The sequence below is a fragment of the Hevea brasiliensis genome, chromosome 2, assembly GCF_030052815.1.
Source record: "Hevea brasiliensis isolate MT/VB/25A 57/8 chromosome 2, ASM3005281v1, whole genome shotgun sequence".
Taxonomy (NCBI): domain Eukaryota; kingdom Viridiplantae; phylum Streptophyta; class Magnoliopsida; order Malpighiales; family Euphorbiaceae; genus Hevea; species Hevea brasiliensis.
In genome coordinates, this window is record NC_079494.1 from 122,995,263 (window position 1) to 123,009,587 (window position 14,325).

The 14,325-nt window shown below is 34.9% G+C and overlaps 3 protein-coding genes across 16 annotated transcripts; all 3 read right to left on the reverse strand.

The window, feature by feature from the left end:
• Positions 1-1,166: 1,166 nt before the first annotated feature.
• Positions 1,167-7,014, reverse strand: LOC110669061 (glyoxylate/hydroxypyruvate reductase HPR3). Of its 10 annotated transcripts, none has more exons than XR_002497621.2 (4): positions 5,625-7,014; positions 4,959-5,536; positions 4,854-4,877; positions 1,167-2,175 (listed from the first exon to the last, which is right to left on the reverse strand). XR_002497621.2 is itself a non-coding variant. In XM_021830526.2 (2 exons), exons 1-2 carry the CDS (start codon positions 6,099-6,101, stop codon positions 5,012-5,014), a joined length of 1,002 nt encoding a protein of 333 aa, XP_021686218.2. In that variant the 5' UTR covers positions 6,102-7,014; the 3' UTR covers positions 3,426-5,011. The 10 variants fall into 10 exon arrangements, 1 of the variants encoding a protein (XP_021686218.2); XR_002497620.2 differs by having other exon boundaries at positions 4,854-4,884; XR_002497619.2 differs by lacking the exon at positions 1,167-2,175 and adding an exon at positions 3,426-3,885.
• A 155-nt stretch (positions 7,015-7,169) lies between these two features.
• LOC110669059 (glyoxylate/hydroxypyruvate reductase HPR3) lies at positions 7,170-9,384 on the reverse strand. Of its 3 annotated transcripts, none has more exons than XM_021830525.2 (3): positions 8,714-9,334; positions 7,906-8,453; positions 7,273-7,583 (listed from the first exon to the last, which is right to left on the reverse strand). In XM_021830525.2, the coding sequence occupies exons 1-2, from the start codon at positions 9,191-9,193 to the stop codon at positions 7,929-7,931; spliced, it is 1,005 nt and encodes a 334-aa protein (XP_021686217.1). In that variant the 5' UTR covers positions 9,194-9,334; the 3' UTR covers positions 7,273-7,583; positions 7,906-7,928. The 3 variants fall into 3 exon arrangements, with proteins under 3 accessions (XP_057998435.1, XP_021686217.1, XP_021686215.1); XM_021830523.2 differs by having other exon boundaries at positions 7,273-7,562; positions 8,714-9,332; XM_058142452.1 differs by having other exon boundaries at positions 7,170-8,453; positions 8,714-9,384.
• A 2,756-nt stretch (positions 9,385-12,140) lies between these two features.
• On the reverse strand, positions 12,141-14,183 carry LOC110669044 (glyoxylate/hydroxypyruvate reductase HPR3). 3 transcript variants are annotated; one of them, XM_021830498.2, is made up of 3 exons: positions 13,633-14,183; positions 12,824-13,371; positions 12,141-12,426 (listed from the first exon to the last, which is right to left on the reverse strand). In XM_021830498.2, the coding sequence occupies exons 1-2, from the start codon at positions 14,110-14,112 to the stop codon at positions 12,847-12,849; spliced, it is 1,005 nt and encodes a 334-aa protein (XP_021686190.2). In that variant the 5' UTR covers positions 14,113-14,183; the 3' UTR covers positions 12,141-12,426; positions 12,824-12,846. The 3 variants fall into 3 exon arrangements, with proteins under 3 accessions (XP_021686190.2, XP_021686189.2, XP_021686188.2); XM_021830497.2 differs by having other exon boundaries at positions 12,141-12,451; XM_021830496.2 differs by having other exon boundaries at positions 12,141-12,430; positions 13,633-14,180.
• Positions 14,184-14,325: the final 142 nt, after the last annotated feature.

Consider the following 14,325-nt stretch of genomic DNA (forward strand, 5'->3'; position numbering starts at 1 on the left):
ACTTAATTATATAGCTTTTCCATCTTTTATTATTATTTCTACCTTATAATGAAATGAAAATGAAGTTTTACTTCATTATATAGTTTTTAATACGCTTAATTACTAAGCTCTGTTATATATATATATATATGAATCTCAAATAATTATGAATTTAAATTTAAGTAAAAAAATATAACATTTAAAAATCTACTTAAAATATATATATATATATATAATTAGTATATTTTTTCAGGCGTACGATTGAATTGTAATTGTTGTTATTATTGTATAATGTGATTTGATAAATGCTTGATGTCGTTAATGTATATTAGATAAAGTAAAATAAAATAAAAGCTGAGGCTGAACCTGGTGCATTAATTCAAAACCATCAGATTCAAAAGCTAAAGAACGAAAGAAACAACAAAGATTGCATGCTTTGCTAGCGATTTCCACAAAGTTCAATAAACATCCCTTTGATCACTCTAATCGCTATCCATACTTTAAAATAATGCCACTTGATAATCCCTTCTTCACATTTTAAATAATTACAACTATATAATAATTCAGTCATTCATCTTCATCATCACACTAATTTATACATTTTATATTTTACAGTAAAAGACAAAAGTACTATAGCTACAGTTAGTAAATTCCTCCAATTCCTTCATATTTATGGCATTTCCATGGATTCCCTCTAATAACTCTATGTTTTATTTTTTTTTATTTTTATTTTTGTGCCCTTCTAATTAAATTAATTTCGTATTATATATTTGTATTTGTTCCATGTTGGCAAAACCGTTATAAAACTGTGATAATAGATCCTAATTAAATTAATTATAATGACAAGAAATAAATTTGGTGATACTTTGTCTTGTTGATAGGGGACCATGGCTTTATCATTATAAAAAATTGATCTTAACTCTGTCCTTCTGTCTGTAATGTCAACATTACTTGTTGCCTCTTCTGTTTGTGAACGTTGATCCCTTCTTTTCATTCTCCATATAAAACCTTCAATGCATCTTTTCTCACCTTATTAAGTTTAAATCGAGGAAAGTCATTTGATTTCAACTACATAATAGGATAATTAATCCCCTCCCTTCAATTTGACCTCACTCAATAATTTCACTACGGTTTCAGTGAGGGTTAGTAAGGTTTGAACGCTTTGACCTTCCATACGACATGGTACATACTCTATGAAATTTTGGTATAATTTTGTACCAGTGATTTAAGATCTAAAAGTTACAAGAATTAAATGGAGTTGCTGGACTATCAGGCTACTGAGTAATAATCCAATTGTAGCCTGTCCAACACTTTGTCCATGCTTATATCAAACAAGAAAACATAGCAGCGAATCACATTAAAGAATGGGCTTCCAAAGCCCTAGACTATAAGAACCCCTTCATTCCCTAGAAGATAGCACAGAATTTGTGGTAAACCAGCACGGGAACCTGGGTAGCTATATTTCTTCACCAGGTTCAAGTTTTTGCATTTCATGCAAGGTTCCAGTCACCCTGTCCACATTGCTAGGTTGCTGAGTCTCAACATGAGGATCTCCAGGAATAAGGTTCACTACCTGTTCACTATTCCCGTCCCATAACTGCACCCGTCCAGGTTCATGTTGCCCATTATTATAACATTGATCCCCCAAATGAAAATCTTTAGAACCACAGGTCTTGCAAGCACTAGTTTTTGCTTCCTCGCCTGGGAGCAAAATCTTTCTATGCACCGAATCACACTGCTTTGAAGGTTGTGACTCGCTCTAACCAGAGGCAGTTCGCATCCTATAGCTCCCCGAAACATAGCGCTTCTGCAGAGGAGAAGCACGCAGACCCGGCCCATAAGGAAAACTTCCATCATCAGCAAACTTACACTCTGAAGCACATTTATGCAAGACATGGACCAACATACCACAACTATAGCAGAAATTCTGCGATTTCTCATAGCGGAAATACACCCAAACCTTGGACCCAGATTGCTGCGCTATCATTATCCCTCGCCGAACAGGTTTATTAACAACCACCTCTACTCCTACTCTTACCACATTCCACCAAGAGTGAAGATCACCCTCATTAATACCCTTCACAGTCCCTACGGAACTTGCGATTTTCCGCACTGAAGCATTGTCCCGAAAGTTGAAGGAATTGTTACAAATATGCACCAAAAAACACAACGAACATCCAACCTGATATCTGAGGGCTGTTGATAGAGTTGATGAGATTAAATAGGCAAATATATATGTCTACAAGTAAAGGAAATAGTCATACCAAGCATGGTGCAAGTATGGCATTACTTAACAAAAGAAAGCAATTTTTTTCTATAAAAAGAATTGCTGCTGGATATAGATAGAATTGCTGCTGGAAAGAAAAAGAGAGCAGAGAGAATTTGAGAGACCTTGAAGAGAGTTTGAGAGAGTTGAGAAAATGAAGACGAAAAGGAAGAAAAAAATCTTTGAATTTGTACGCGTAAATCCCCTGTTTCACTAATGAATTTATGTTTTTTTCTATGCTACTTATTCTAGCATAAACTGTTCTTAGTTTTTTTCTTCCTTCAAATCCAACAGCTGTTCATTGCCGATAACAGGTTTTAACAAGATAGTCTGCTTCTTGAAATGCCACGTACCCTCCTTCAGAGCCTTATTCCTATCAACAGTATGCTCAAATTCACAAATAAAACTAACCTCAGAGTGCATGAATATTAAACTTGCGATCTAGCCTCCATGCTCCAAATGTTGCCTGGGACAAACCAGCAATACTGACTGGCTTACGCGACAACGCACAGCCCACCAGACAGCGCTCTAAATCACCCCGCTTCCCAGTGCCTCCTTCAAGAGAGATCACCTCAGCTTAATCTTCACTGAGCTGAAACTTTGCCCACAATTGTTCTAACTCCTTCCCCGAAGACACAACAAAACCATCAACCAGATGAGGATCACCTAAAACAACCCAACAATATGAGGGATCCAAGCAAGTAAAACAGCCGGATTTTCAAGAGAAACCAGCGTAAACCATAGCACCAGCAAGACACCTTACTCAAGAAGGAGGGAAGACTCCACATCTGCTGGGAGACCAACAAGTCTTGGCTAACTTTATTTCTGAATATTCATTAGAACTGCCAGCTTTCCACTCCATATCTCACAAAATTAAAGGATAACTTCAATATTCTAAAAGTTTAGTTTCTTTGAATTCAATCTTTATCAAAATTCAATCTCCTTCAAATCTTATCTAGCCATGGGTAGTCCTTTCCTCACAACACATCAACCGATAAGAATTCATAAATCACTTTCATGTCCAAAACCATCCGCCAGAATGATTAACCCAAATTATATATATATATATATATATTTATTGTAAGCCCGCAATGTGGCACTGCTTTTTGCTAGTGGGGTCTTAAATATGGGTGGATGAGCATAAAACACTCTAGATATATGTCAATTATTTACTACCAAATATAAAACACTTGCGTGGTATTCATTCATCAGACAATGAAATAAGAGGGAAAAAGTTCAAAGCTCAGTGCAAATGATTTCCTCTGATATCACGGACAGGATTGAAAAAAAAAAAGGATGACTTGCAAGGAATTAGAGAGGGAACAAATGACTCATTCTATGAAAAGATTGGAGAGCTTTTGTATCATATTGATCCGCAGCTTTCTATTTTTCTCATTTGGAACTCCTTTCCGCAGCTTAATTAGTTCCTTGGTTACTGCTGTCTTCCGGCACCGTCTAGTTAGATGCACATTTAGACTTCAGTTATCTTATCATTTTCATGAATGTTCTTCCTTGGGAGTCTTAATCCTTGGCAGGTTCTTCAACTTCTATTTCTTCTTCTTCTCTTTCTTTGTGAGTGTAGTTTTAGCAGCTTATATTCCTAATTCAGGCTTTGTACCAAAATTTCCCCTGTTTTGTCTCTTTGGAATGAACGAACTTCTTGTTAAAAAAATAATAATAATAAGCGAGATATGAACAAATCATCTCATATACACCAAAACTTGCTTATAGTTGACGTAGTTCTAAAATAAATAAATAATAAGAAAAACAGAGACAAATGCTGTAGAACCAAATCATAGTCTATAGCTAAAGGTAACTTTACAATAGAAAGATGACTGATAAAAAGATGATGATGCATGCTGTATTGACCAAATAATTCCAAAAGGATTAGATGTCGCAGAACTTAACAGGCATTTCATACAAACCATACCCTTTTTGATCTGAAACTTCAAATACTACTTGTATATTCTCAGTTCCTTTTCTATTGAATGAATTCTAGCAAAGCTGAATATGAAAAGTCAGGATACATCCTGTGATTTTAAGACTCTTAACAAAGCATTCAGTTGCCTCGCTACTTTGGACAGAAACATAGCAAGGCATTTCCTTACTAATTCTGTGCAAGCAACTCTTAAAAATGCCACTGGATAGAGCCTGAAAGGCCACAAACTTTGTTGATTAAACACCATTAAATGATCAAAAGAAATTGATTTGCAAAGGGTTTTAATAATCCTAGATGTGAATGCTGCTCATGGGAGGCCTGAAACACCAATATGCAATGAGATATTTGACTCATTTATTATCAGCTTCCAGGTGAAGCTTGTGCTCAAGCAAGCAGCTACTAGATCTTTTAGAGCAACCACATCAATTTATAAAAATACCAAGTTCAAGAAATAAGAACTGTTAATAATCCATAAGCCTTCAATAATTAAATAGACTGTAGTAACAATTTATAAACCATTCAAAATTAAACACCACCCAATTCTACGGATAATAGTTCAAATTTTAGCTGAAAACAACTTTCTTGGACAACTATGCAAGAGGTACCAAACCAAAAAAGAGAACTTTTAGGGGCTGGGGAGATTTGAATCTTCCCAAAAAAAAAAAGTACCTGAAGTTAAATGCCGGCCAAACCCTGTATTCTGTGAAACAGCAAATGAGATTTTCTTTATTGGCACGCCAAAAAGAATTCTCAAAAAGATGGAAAAAAATGTACCATTTGCTGCATTTTCCACAAAAAGCCAAACCATTTTTGCTCTGACCATCAACTCATTCATCCATGACTGGAGAAAGTAACGGCAAGTTAGAGAAGAAAGCTTCCAAATTCCCCACCACAAGTTCACTCAAAGCCAGGAAAGATTCGGGTGTAAAGACAGCTTTATGCGGAGATAAAACAACATTTTCCAATTCAAGGAGCTGTTTAGGAATATCAGGCTCCTTCTCAAACACATCCAACCCTGCACCCGCAATCTCTCCTTCCACCAAACACCTCACCAATTCCTTCTCATCAATGATAGCTCCACGTCCAATGTTAACTATGAATCCTTCTTTTCCTAATGCACTCAAGACTTCCTTGTTGATCATGTGGCGGGTTTGATCCGTCAAGGCACAACAAATAATGAGAGCATCACTATCAGCTGCGAGTTCACAAATATTGGAATAGAATGGGTATGAAACAAACGTCTTTTTCTTTCTTGAATTGTAAGAAATAATGCAGCCAAAAGCCTCCAGTCTTTTAGCAACTTGTAAGCCTATGCCTCCCAATCCAACTATCCCAATTCGCTTCCCTCCCAGCTGAAATTATAAGTAGTCCGTACAGTTCAATTAAATGGTATAAAATTCATACAAATAGAAGACAAAATGTAAAGCAGATGAATATTACCTTAGAACCAAGAGCATAGTCCCCTTTCTTGACCCAAAGGCCCTGCCTCACGTACCGATCAGCAGCGGAAATCTTTCTCAAAATATCAAACAACAAACCCACCGCAGCGTCCGCACCGTCGTCCGAAAACACGTTCCCGGCATTGGTGACCGAAATTCCCCGTCGGCAACAGGCCATTAGGTCGATGTGGTTGGTACCAGCACTGGCAGCGACAACTAATCTCACCGAGGGAAGTAACTGGAGTAGGTCGTCAGTGACAGGAGCAGCACCAGAGCAGAGAATGGCTTGGATAGAATTGGCATATTTGGTGAGGAACTGGTAAAGAGGAAGCGGCGATTCCCATGCTTTCAAGAACTGATATTTGTTTGATGAAAATTGATGCTCTCCAAGAACCGCCATAACTGGGGTTGGTTTTAAGAGCAGGACTTGTGGGAGATCTTCGGATTGGTGATTCTGATTGTGATCTTTATTTTCCATAAATTGTGATCTTGAAAAAATGATCTCTTTTTGTGTTTCTTTCTTCAATTTTAACTAGAAGTGTACCGTAGTTCGCATAGATGAAATATACAAACAGACAACTATGGTACTGATTCCATCCCATTTGATGGAGATTGATGGTAAATTCAATTGGTAATGATGGTCATTTTCAATGAGTTGTTGAGTACCCATTTGCTCCTTTTCTCTGTCTACAGCTGGCCACTAAAATCTCATCTCTTTGGACCCGTAATGTGAACGAAGCTATTATGCATCATGTATATTCATATAATTGTAAAGGGAGAAAAAAAATACGAACCTTATACAAACATCAGCCTCTGCACTTTTTCTTGCTTATCTATGATAGTAATAATCAATCGTTCGGTCTTTTTTCCCCAGCACCGACATTTGAATGGCATTAAAGCATTTTGCATAACAACTTTTGTAAATGAATTTTACTTGAAATCGCAAGAGCAGGTTTGAAGATCATCTAGGGGATGATATGCCTTTGTTAGACTACAGGTTCATAAAAACAATTACATTTATTTATTCTTGTTCCTGTAGCTAAACTTGCACCCCAAATTCTTGTAATTCCAGTCAAGAAACATGTTTTCTTGTCCTCTCAAAGGAGGGAAAAAATCTTGTTTTTCCATTATTTTCGGAATAAACTTTAGAACCAACAAAAAACCTTTGATGTTAAAATGCAAAAATACATCTCAACAACCCTCACTGATTATATACAAGCAATAAGAATACACCTGGCCATATGAACCGGCTTCATAGTTCAGACTAATTGTAGTTGGAAACCATTTCGTTTCATTCGCTATGATTTCCATCCAGTTCACAGTTCAACCCGATTCTAATGTAAAAAACTAAAAGAGATCCAACATAATTTATAAAAAAAAAAAAAAAAAATTATAAACCGGGCTAGTTTTGGTTTAGGTTCAAAGAGAGGGACTAGAACTAGGCCCCTATACTCCGGAACCGTTGACCCAGGCTGGTGCTGGTCCTAGTCCGAACTGGGCTGTGGCTGGGTCTAAGCAAGAATGTTGCAAATTTCACTCACCGGCATCACATAATCATTTTTATTTAATTGACATGGAAGAACAAGAACATAATACTAGGGAAACTGTAAGGATGAAAGACAGGCAAGAGCTATGAAGCATTGGCCAAATTAAGCTTAACCCACACCTGTATACTTCTCAACAGTTTATACCCAATTTAACTATGTGCTACCAGCACATGAAGTATCTCTGTAAAAACATGCATTTTCCAATCAACTGCCAATATCAAATTGTAATTGGGAACAGTAATTGATTCTGATAAGCAGGTACTTCTGTAGAGTCTGCACCTTTAAATTCATGTTTCTTTCACATTTAAACTGGCAATCTATGATAATAATGCAACAGTTCTTGATCTTTGTCTCCTCATTGACTTAGTGATCACATCACTCTTATATCCTGCCTGCATAAAAGTGCATAGCAACTACAAAGAATGAATAATTCAGCATACACTTCAAACTACCTAGAAAAAGAAACTGTGTGATCTTTAGCTAAATCCACAACAACCATTTAAACAAATTTAATGACAATCTCCTCCTAGGAAAAGAAAGCATCAATTTTTGAAGAAACTATGTGCATTATGTCTTGCTATTATATAAAACATGACCAGTAAACATAACATCATCACCATAACTAATCATCGAAAACTCTAGAATAATGAGGTAGCAAGATGAAACTTTCTCAAAAGTTTGTTACTTCTTACTTCACTAACAGGGCACCAATCACAAACTAATAAAGAAACTAACCGGTGAATAAAAGGTTTCACCCATCATTCATCCACATATTCAGAAAGTAATGGTTTGTTTGAGAAGAAAGCTTCCAGATTCCCCACCACAAGTTCACTTAAATCCTTCACTGATTCTGGCGTAAAGACAGCACAATGTGGCGACAGCACAACGTTATCCAATGCAAAAAACTCCTTAGCAACATCAGGCTCATTCTCAAACACATCCAAGCCAGCGCCTGCAATCTTTCCTTCCATCAAAAACCTTACCATTTCCTTTTCATCAATAATAGGCCCACGTCCGATATTAACAATGACTCCTTTCTTCCCCAGTGCTGATAAGACTTCCTTATTGATCAGGTGGCGGGTTTGGTCTGTCAACCCGCAACAGATGATGAGGGCATCGCAATTGGCTGCAAGTTCACAGACATTTTCATAGAAAGGGTACGAGACATATGGCTTTTTCTTCCTGGAGTTATAAGAGATACAGCAACCAAAGGCTTCAAGCCTTTTAGCAACTTCATACCCAATATTTCCCAGTCCAACAATTCCAACCCGCTTTCCTCCCAACTGTAAGCAGAAATAATCAAGAATGCAATATCAGATAATTAGATATCGCCAAATTACAGGCTGCTGAGATTGAGATTGGTCACTATTTTATGCCATGAAATTTCGTATTGTACGAGAGGGGAAGAAATTCTTATGCATGCATAGCAGTAGACAAAATTGACGACTGAAACTAAAAAATTCATTGAAGTTAGAACAAGTTAATGACATTTATTCAAAATTCCTTGGCTAGATAATAAGTTTAAGCAAGGATTTTAGTTAACCTTAGAACCAAGAGGATAGTCCCCTCTGGTGGGCCAATTCCCTTGCTTGACGTAGCGATTGCTTGCCGAAATCTTCCTCAAAACATCGATCAACAAACCAACAGCAAGATCTGCGACGTCAGCAGAATAGACAGTGGCTACGTTAGCGACCGCTATTCCACGACGCCGGCATTCAGGGAGGTCAATCTGGTTGAGGCCGGCGCTGGTGGTGACGACAAGGCGCACCGCCGGCAGCAACTGCAGGAGGTCAGCAGTGACGGGAGCACTTGCGGTAGAAAGGATTGCCTTTACGGAGTGCGCATGAGTGGCCAAGAACTGATCAAGAGGGAGCGGAGACTCGTATGCTTTCAAGTACTGGAATTTGGTGGAGGTAAAGGGCTCTTCCCCAATGATGCAGAAAGACGGTGGTATTTTGGGAACTAGAACCTTTGGGAGCGGTGAGAGTTCTTGAACGGATTCTTGAGGATCGGTTGATGCCATTTATTTCGAAAGGTCAATTTTCCTTTTTAATTTGAATGTTGAAGAAAGGAGAACTACAACTACAACTACAACTACAACAGAACGCGCCAGGAAGTCGGCGTGAGGGATTTTTCGCTGCTGCGACCTGCGTGCTGTTGGGGCCTGCGCTTGGGCCTCGGGCTTTAGTCCAGAAATCACTATTCATATCCGTCAGCGCAGATTGTGGACGAACAGGCAAGTCAAAATTTTCTTGAGAAACGAGGTCGACCTTTATAAAAGTATAAATTATGAAAAAATAAGTATTCAATAATAAATTTCATAAAATAGTAATTATTCAGTAATATTTTTAAAAAAATTAAATAATATAATTATCTACGGTCAAGACAGCATTCATAACATCTGACAAGTTTGAAAGCTATCAAAAATGTTTGTTTGCCCTCTCAAAGGAGGGAAAATGTATTGTTTTTCCATTATGCTCTGAATAAACTTTAGAACCAACAAAAAACCTTTGATGTTAACATGCAAAAAGAGATCTCAACGACCCTTACTGATTATATGCAAGCAATAAGTAAGAATACACCTGGCCATATGAACCGGCTTCATAGCTAGGGCAATTTACCTAAGGATTGCAACTGGAAAAAAAATTTAGTAGAATGGTGACTTTTAAATTATTTGTCAAAAACAAGTGTTTTAACTGACGTGAAGAAAAGAGAGAGCTAGTCGTTAATATAGATAATGATCAGTAAATAAAAAATTAAAAAAATATATAATTATTAAATAAGTAGTTGAGCGTCAAGCTATTAGACGCTATTCTAAAAAACATTTAACTATTTTTTTTATCCTTAAAAATATGTATTAATTACTTTAAAGTTTTTAAATTTTTTTTAATTACAAAATCATCCATATATTTTATAAAATAATCTTAAATATTATAACTATTATTAATTTATAAAATTAAAAGATTATTATTTATTATATATAAAAAATTTGAAAATTATACATAAAATTATAACTATATAACATAAAAAATTTAAAAATACAAATATTATTTATATTTAAATGAGCATTAATATTTATTTGGCAAATTAATAAAAATATTATATTGAATAAATTATATTAAATATTTGAAAATTGATATTATTTAGTATTTATTAATTTAAAAAAATATTAAATTGTGATAAATATTATTAATATTAATTAATAAAAAAGATATGAATAAATAATTGTTGAAATGAATTAATTAAAGATAAATAAAATAATAAAGTAACGTGTATATATATATATATATATATATATATATATATATATATATATATATATATATATTATTTCTTTAATTTATAATTTATCAAGTTTGGACAGGGAGTTTTAATTATATAATAATTAAAATTTGCATTAAAATCTTGACACCAGGGGCAGCTCAATGAAGTTTCACAATGTGAGATTGAATTATCTTACAAATTTTAATATATATAGATTTGATGAAATTTAATTTAAAGGAAAAAAAATGGAAGATTCTTAGTTGAGCTTCAGATAGATTTTTATAAATCTCCATGCTTTCACTCTAAAAGGTGGCAACTCATAAAAAAAATATATATTAATAATATATAAATATTTTAGTGAAAATCTATTTAATTAGCAAGAATATAAATAGTAAAATAAATAAAATAAATTAAAAAATATAATCAAGTGCCATAACTCGATTGTCTAATTATCAATTTTTTCTTCCCATATAAATCATTGATTAATAATTATTAAAAGCTATTTATTATATACTAATTATCAAAATTTTATGTTATTAAATATTGAAACTATATTTAAAATATGTATACATTATTTTTATTACTTTGTTTATTTTGATTTTTTTAATTTCATATTTCACAAATATTAATTTAATATTTATAAATTATTTAATTTATTTTTAAATAATTTATTTCAATAATTATTTATTCATATTTTTATTAATTCATATTAATAATATTTATTATAATTTAATATTTTGTTAAATTAATAAATACTAAATAATACTAATTTTTAAATATTTATAAAATATTTAATATAATTTATTCACTATACTAATTTTATGAATTTGCTAAATAAATATTAATGCTTCTTTACATATAAATAATATTAATATTTTTAAATTTTTTATATTATATAATTATTAATTTTATGTATAATTTTTTAAATTTTTTATATACAATAAATAATAATTTTTTAATTTTTCAAATTAATCCTTATATATTTATTAATTATAAAAATATAAGAACTTATTTATAAATAGTTATAATATTTAATATTATTTTACAAAATATATGGATGATTTTATAATTAAAAATTCTTTTTAAGAACTTTAAAGTAGTTGAACGCTTATTATAGCAAGTAGCATCCAACTATTTTTTCAATAATTATACCTTTTTTTTAAAAGTTTTTATTTATTGATCCCTACTTACACTAGCGACCAGCTTTCTCTTTCCTCAAAATCAGCTAAAACACCCCTTTTTAAAAAATAATTTTGAAGTCACCCCCTTTTAATAATTTTTTTTTTCAATAGCCACCCTTTGGTAAATTGCCCATGGTTCAGACTAATTTTAGTTCGAAACCGTTTCGTTTCATTTGCTATGATTTCCTCCGAGTTCACAGTTCAACCCCATTCTAATGTAAAAAAAAAATTGAAGAGATCCAACATAATTAAAAAAAAAATTGTGAACCGGGCTAGTTTTGGTTTAGGTTCAAAGAGAGGGACTAGAACTAGGCCCCTATACTCCGGAACCGTTGACCCAGGCCAGTCCTGGTAGAATTCACGGTCAGAGCTGGGCTGTGGCTGGGTCCAAGCAAGAATGTTGCAAATTTCACTCACCGGCATCACATAATCATTTTCATTTAATTGACATGGAAGAACAAGAGCATAATACTAGGGAAACTGTAAGGATGAAAGACAGGCAAGAGCTATGAAGCATTGGCCAAATTAAGCTTAACCCACACCTGTATACTTCTCAACAGTTCTATAACCAATTTAACCATGTGCTACCAGCACATGAAGTATCTCTGTAAAAGCATGCATTTCCAATCAACTACTGATATCAAATTGTAATTGGGAACAGTAATTGATTCTGATAAGCAGGTACTTCTGTAGAGTCTGCACCTTTAAATTCATGTTCCTTTCACATTTAAACTAGCAATCTATGATAATAATGCAACAGTTCTTGATCTTTGTCTCCTCATTGACTTTGTGATCACATCACTCCTATATCCTGCCTGCATAAAAGTGCATAGCAACTACAAAGAATGAATAATTCAGCATACACTTCAAACTACCTAGAAAAAGAAACTATGTGATCTTTAGCTAAATCCACAACAACCATTTAAACAAATATAATGACAATCTCCTCCTAGAAAAAGAAAGCATCAATTTTTGAAGAAACTCTGCGCATTATGTCTTACTATTATAGAAAACATGACCAGTAAATATAACATCATCACCATAACTAATCATCAAAAACTCAAGAATAATGAGGTAGCAAGATGAAACTTTCTCAAAAGTTTGTTACTTCTTACTTCACTAACAGGGCACCAATCACAAACTAATAAAGTTTGTTACTTCTTACTTCACTAACAGGGCACCAATCACAAACTAATAAAGAAACTAACCTGTAAATAAATGGTGTCACCCATCATTCATCCACATATTCAGAAAGTAATGGTTTGTTTGAGAAGAAAGCCACCAGATTCCCCACCACAAGTTCACTTAAATCCTTCATTGATTCTGGCGTAAAGACAGCACAATGTGGCGACAGCACAACGTTATCCAATGCAAAAAAATCTTTAGCAACATCAGGCTCATTCTCAAACACATCCAAGCCAGCACCTGCAATCTCTCCTTCCATCAAACACCTTACCATTTCCTTTTCATCAATAATAGGCCCACGTCCGATATTAACAATGACTCCTTTCTTCCCCAGTGCTGATAAGACTTCCTTATTGATCAGGTGGTGAGTTTGGTCTGTCAACCCGCAACAGATGATGAGGGCATCGCAATTGGCTGCAAGTTCACAGACATTTTCATAGAAAGGGTACGAGACATATGGCTTTTTCTTCCTGGAGTTATAAGAGATACAGCAACCAAAGGCTTCAAGCCTTTTAGTAACTTCATACCCGATATTTCCCAGTCCAACAATTCCAACCCGCTTTCCTCCCAACTGTAAGCAAAAATAATCAAGAATGCAATATCAGATAATTAGATATCGCCAAATTACAGGCTGCTGAGATTGAGATTGGTCACTATTTTATGCCATGAAATTTCGTATTTTACGAGAGGGGAAGAAATTCTTATGCATGCATACCAGTAGACAAAATTGACGAATGAAAACTAAAAAATTCATTGAAGTTAGAACAAGTTAATGACATTTATTCAAAATTCCTTGGCTAGATAATAAGTTTAAGCAAGGATTTTAGTTAACCTTAGAACCAAGAGGATAGTCCCCTCTGGTGGGCCAATTCCCTTGCTTGACGTAGCGATTGCTTGCCGAAATCTTCCTCAAAACATCGATCAATAAACCAACAGCAAGATCTGCGACGTCAGCAGAATAGACATTGGCTACGTTAGCGACCGCTATTCCACGGCGCCGGCATTCAGGGAGGTCAATCTGGTTGAGGCCGGCGCTGGTGGTGACAACAAGGCGCACCGTCGGCAGCAACTGCAGGAGGTCAGCGGTGACAGGAGCACTTGCGGAAGAAAGGATGGCCTTTACGGAGTGCGCATGAGTGGCCAAGAACTGATCAAGAGGGAGCGGAGACTCGTACGCTTTCAAGTACTGGAATTTGGTGGAGGTAAAGGGCTCTTCTCCAATGGTGTAGAAAGACCGTGGTTTATTGGGAACTAGTACCTTTGGAAGTGGCGAGTGGTCTCGAACGGATTCTTGAGGATTGGTTGATGCCATTTATTTCGAAAGGTCAATATTCCTTTTTAATTTCAATGTTGAAGAAAGGAGAACTACAACTACAACTACAACAGAACGTGCCAGGAACTGCTGCGACCTGCATGCTGTTGGGGCCTGCGCTTGGGCCTCGGGCTTTAGTCCAGAAATCATTATTCATATCCGTCAGCGCAGATTGTGGACCAACAGGCAAGTCAAAATTTTCTTGAGAAACGA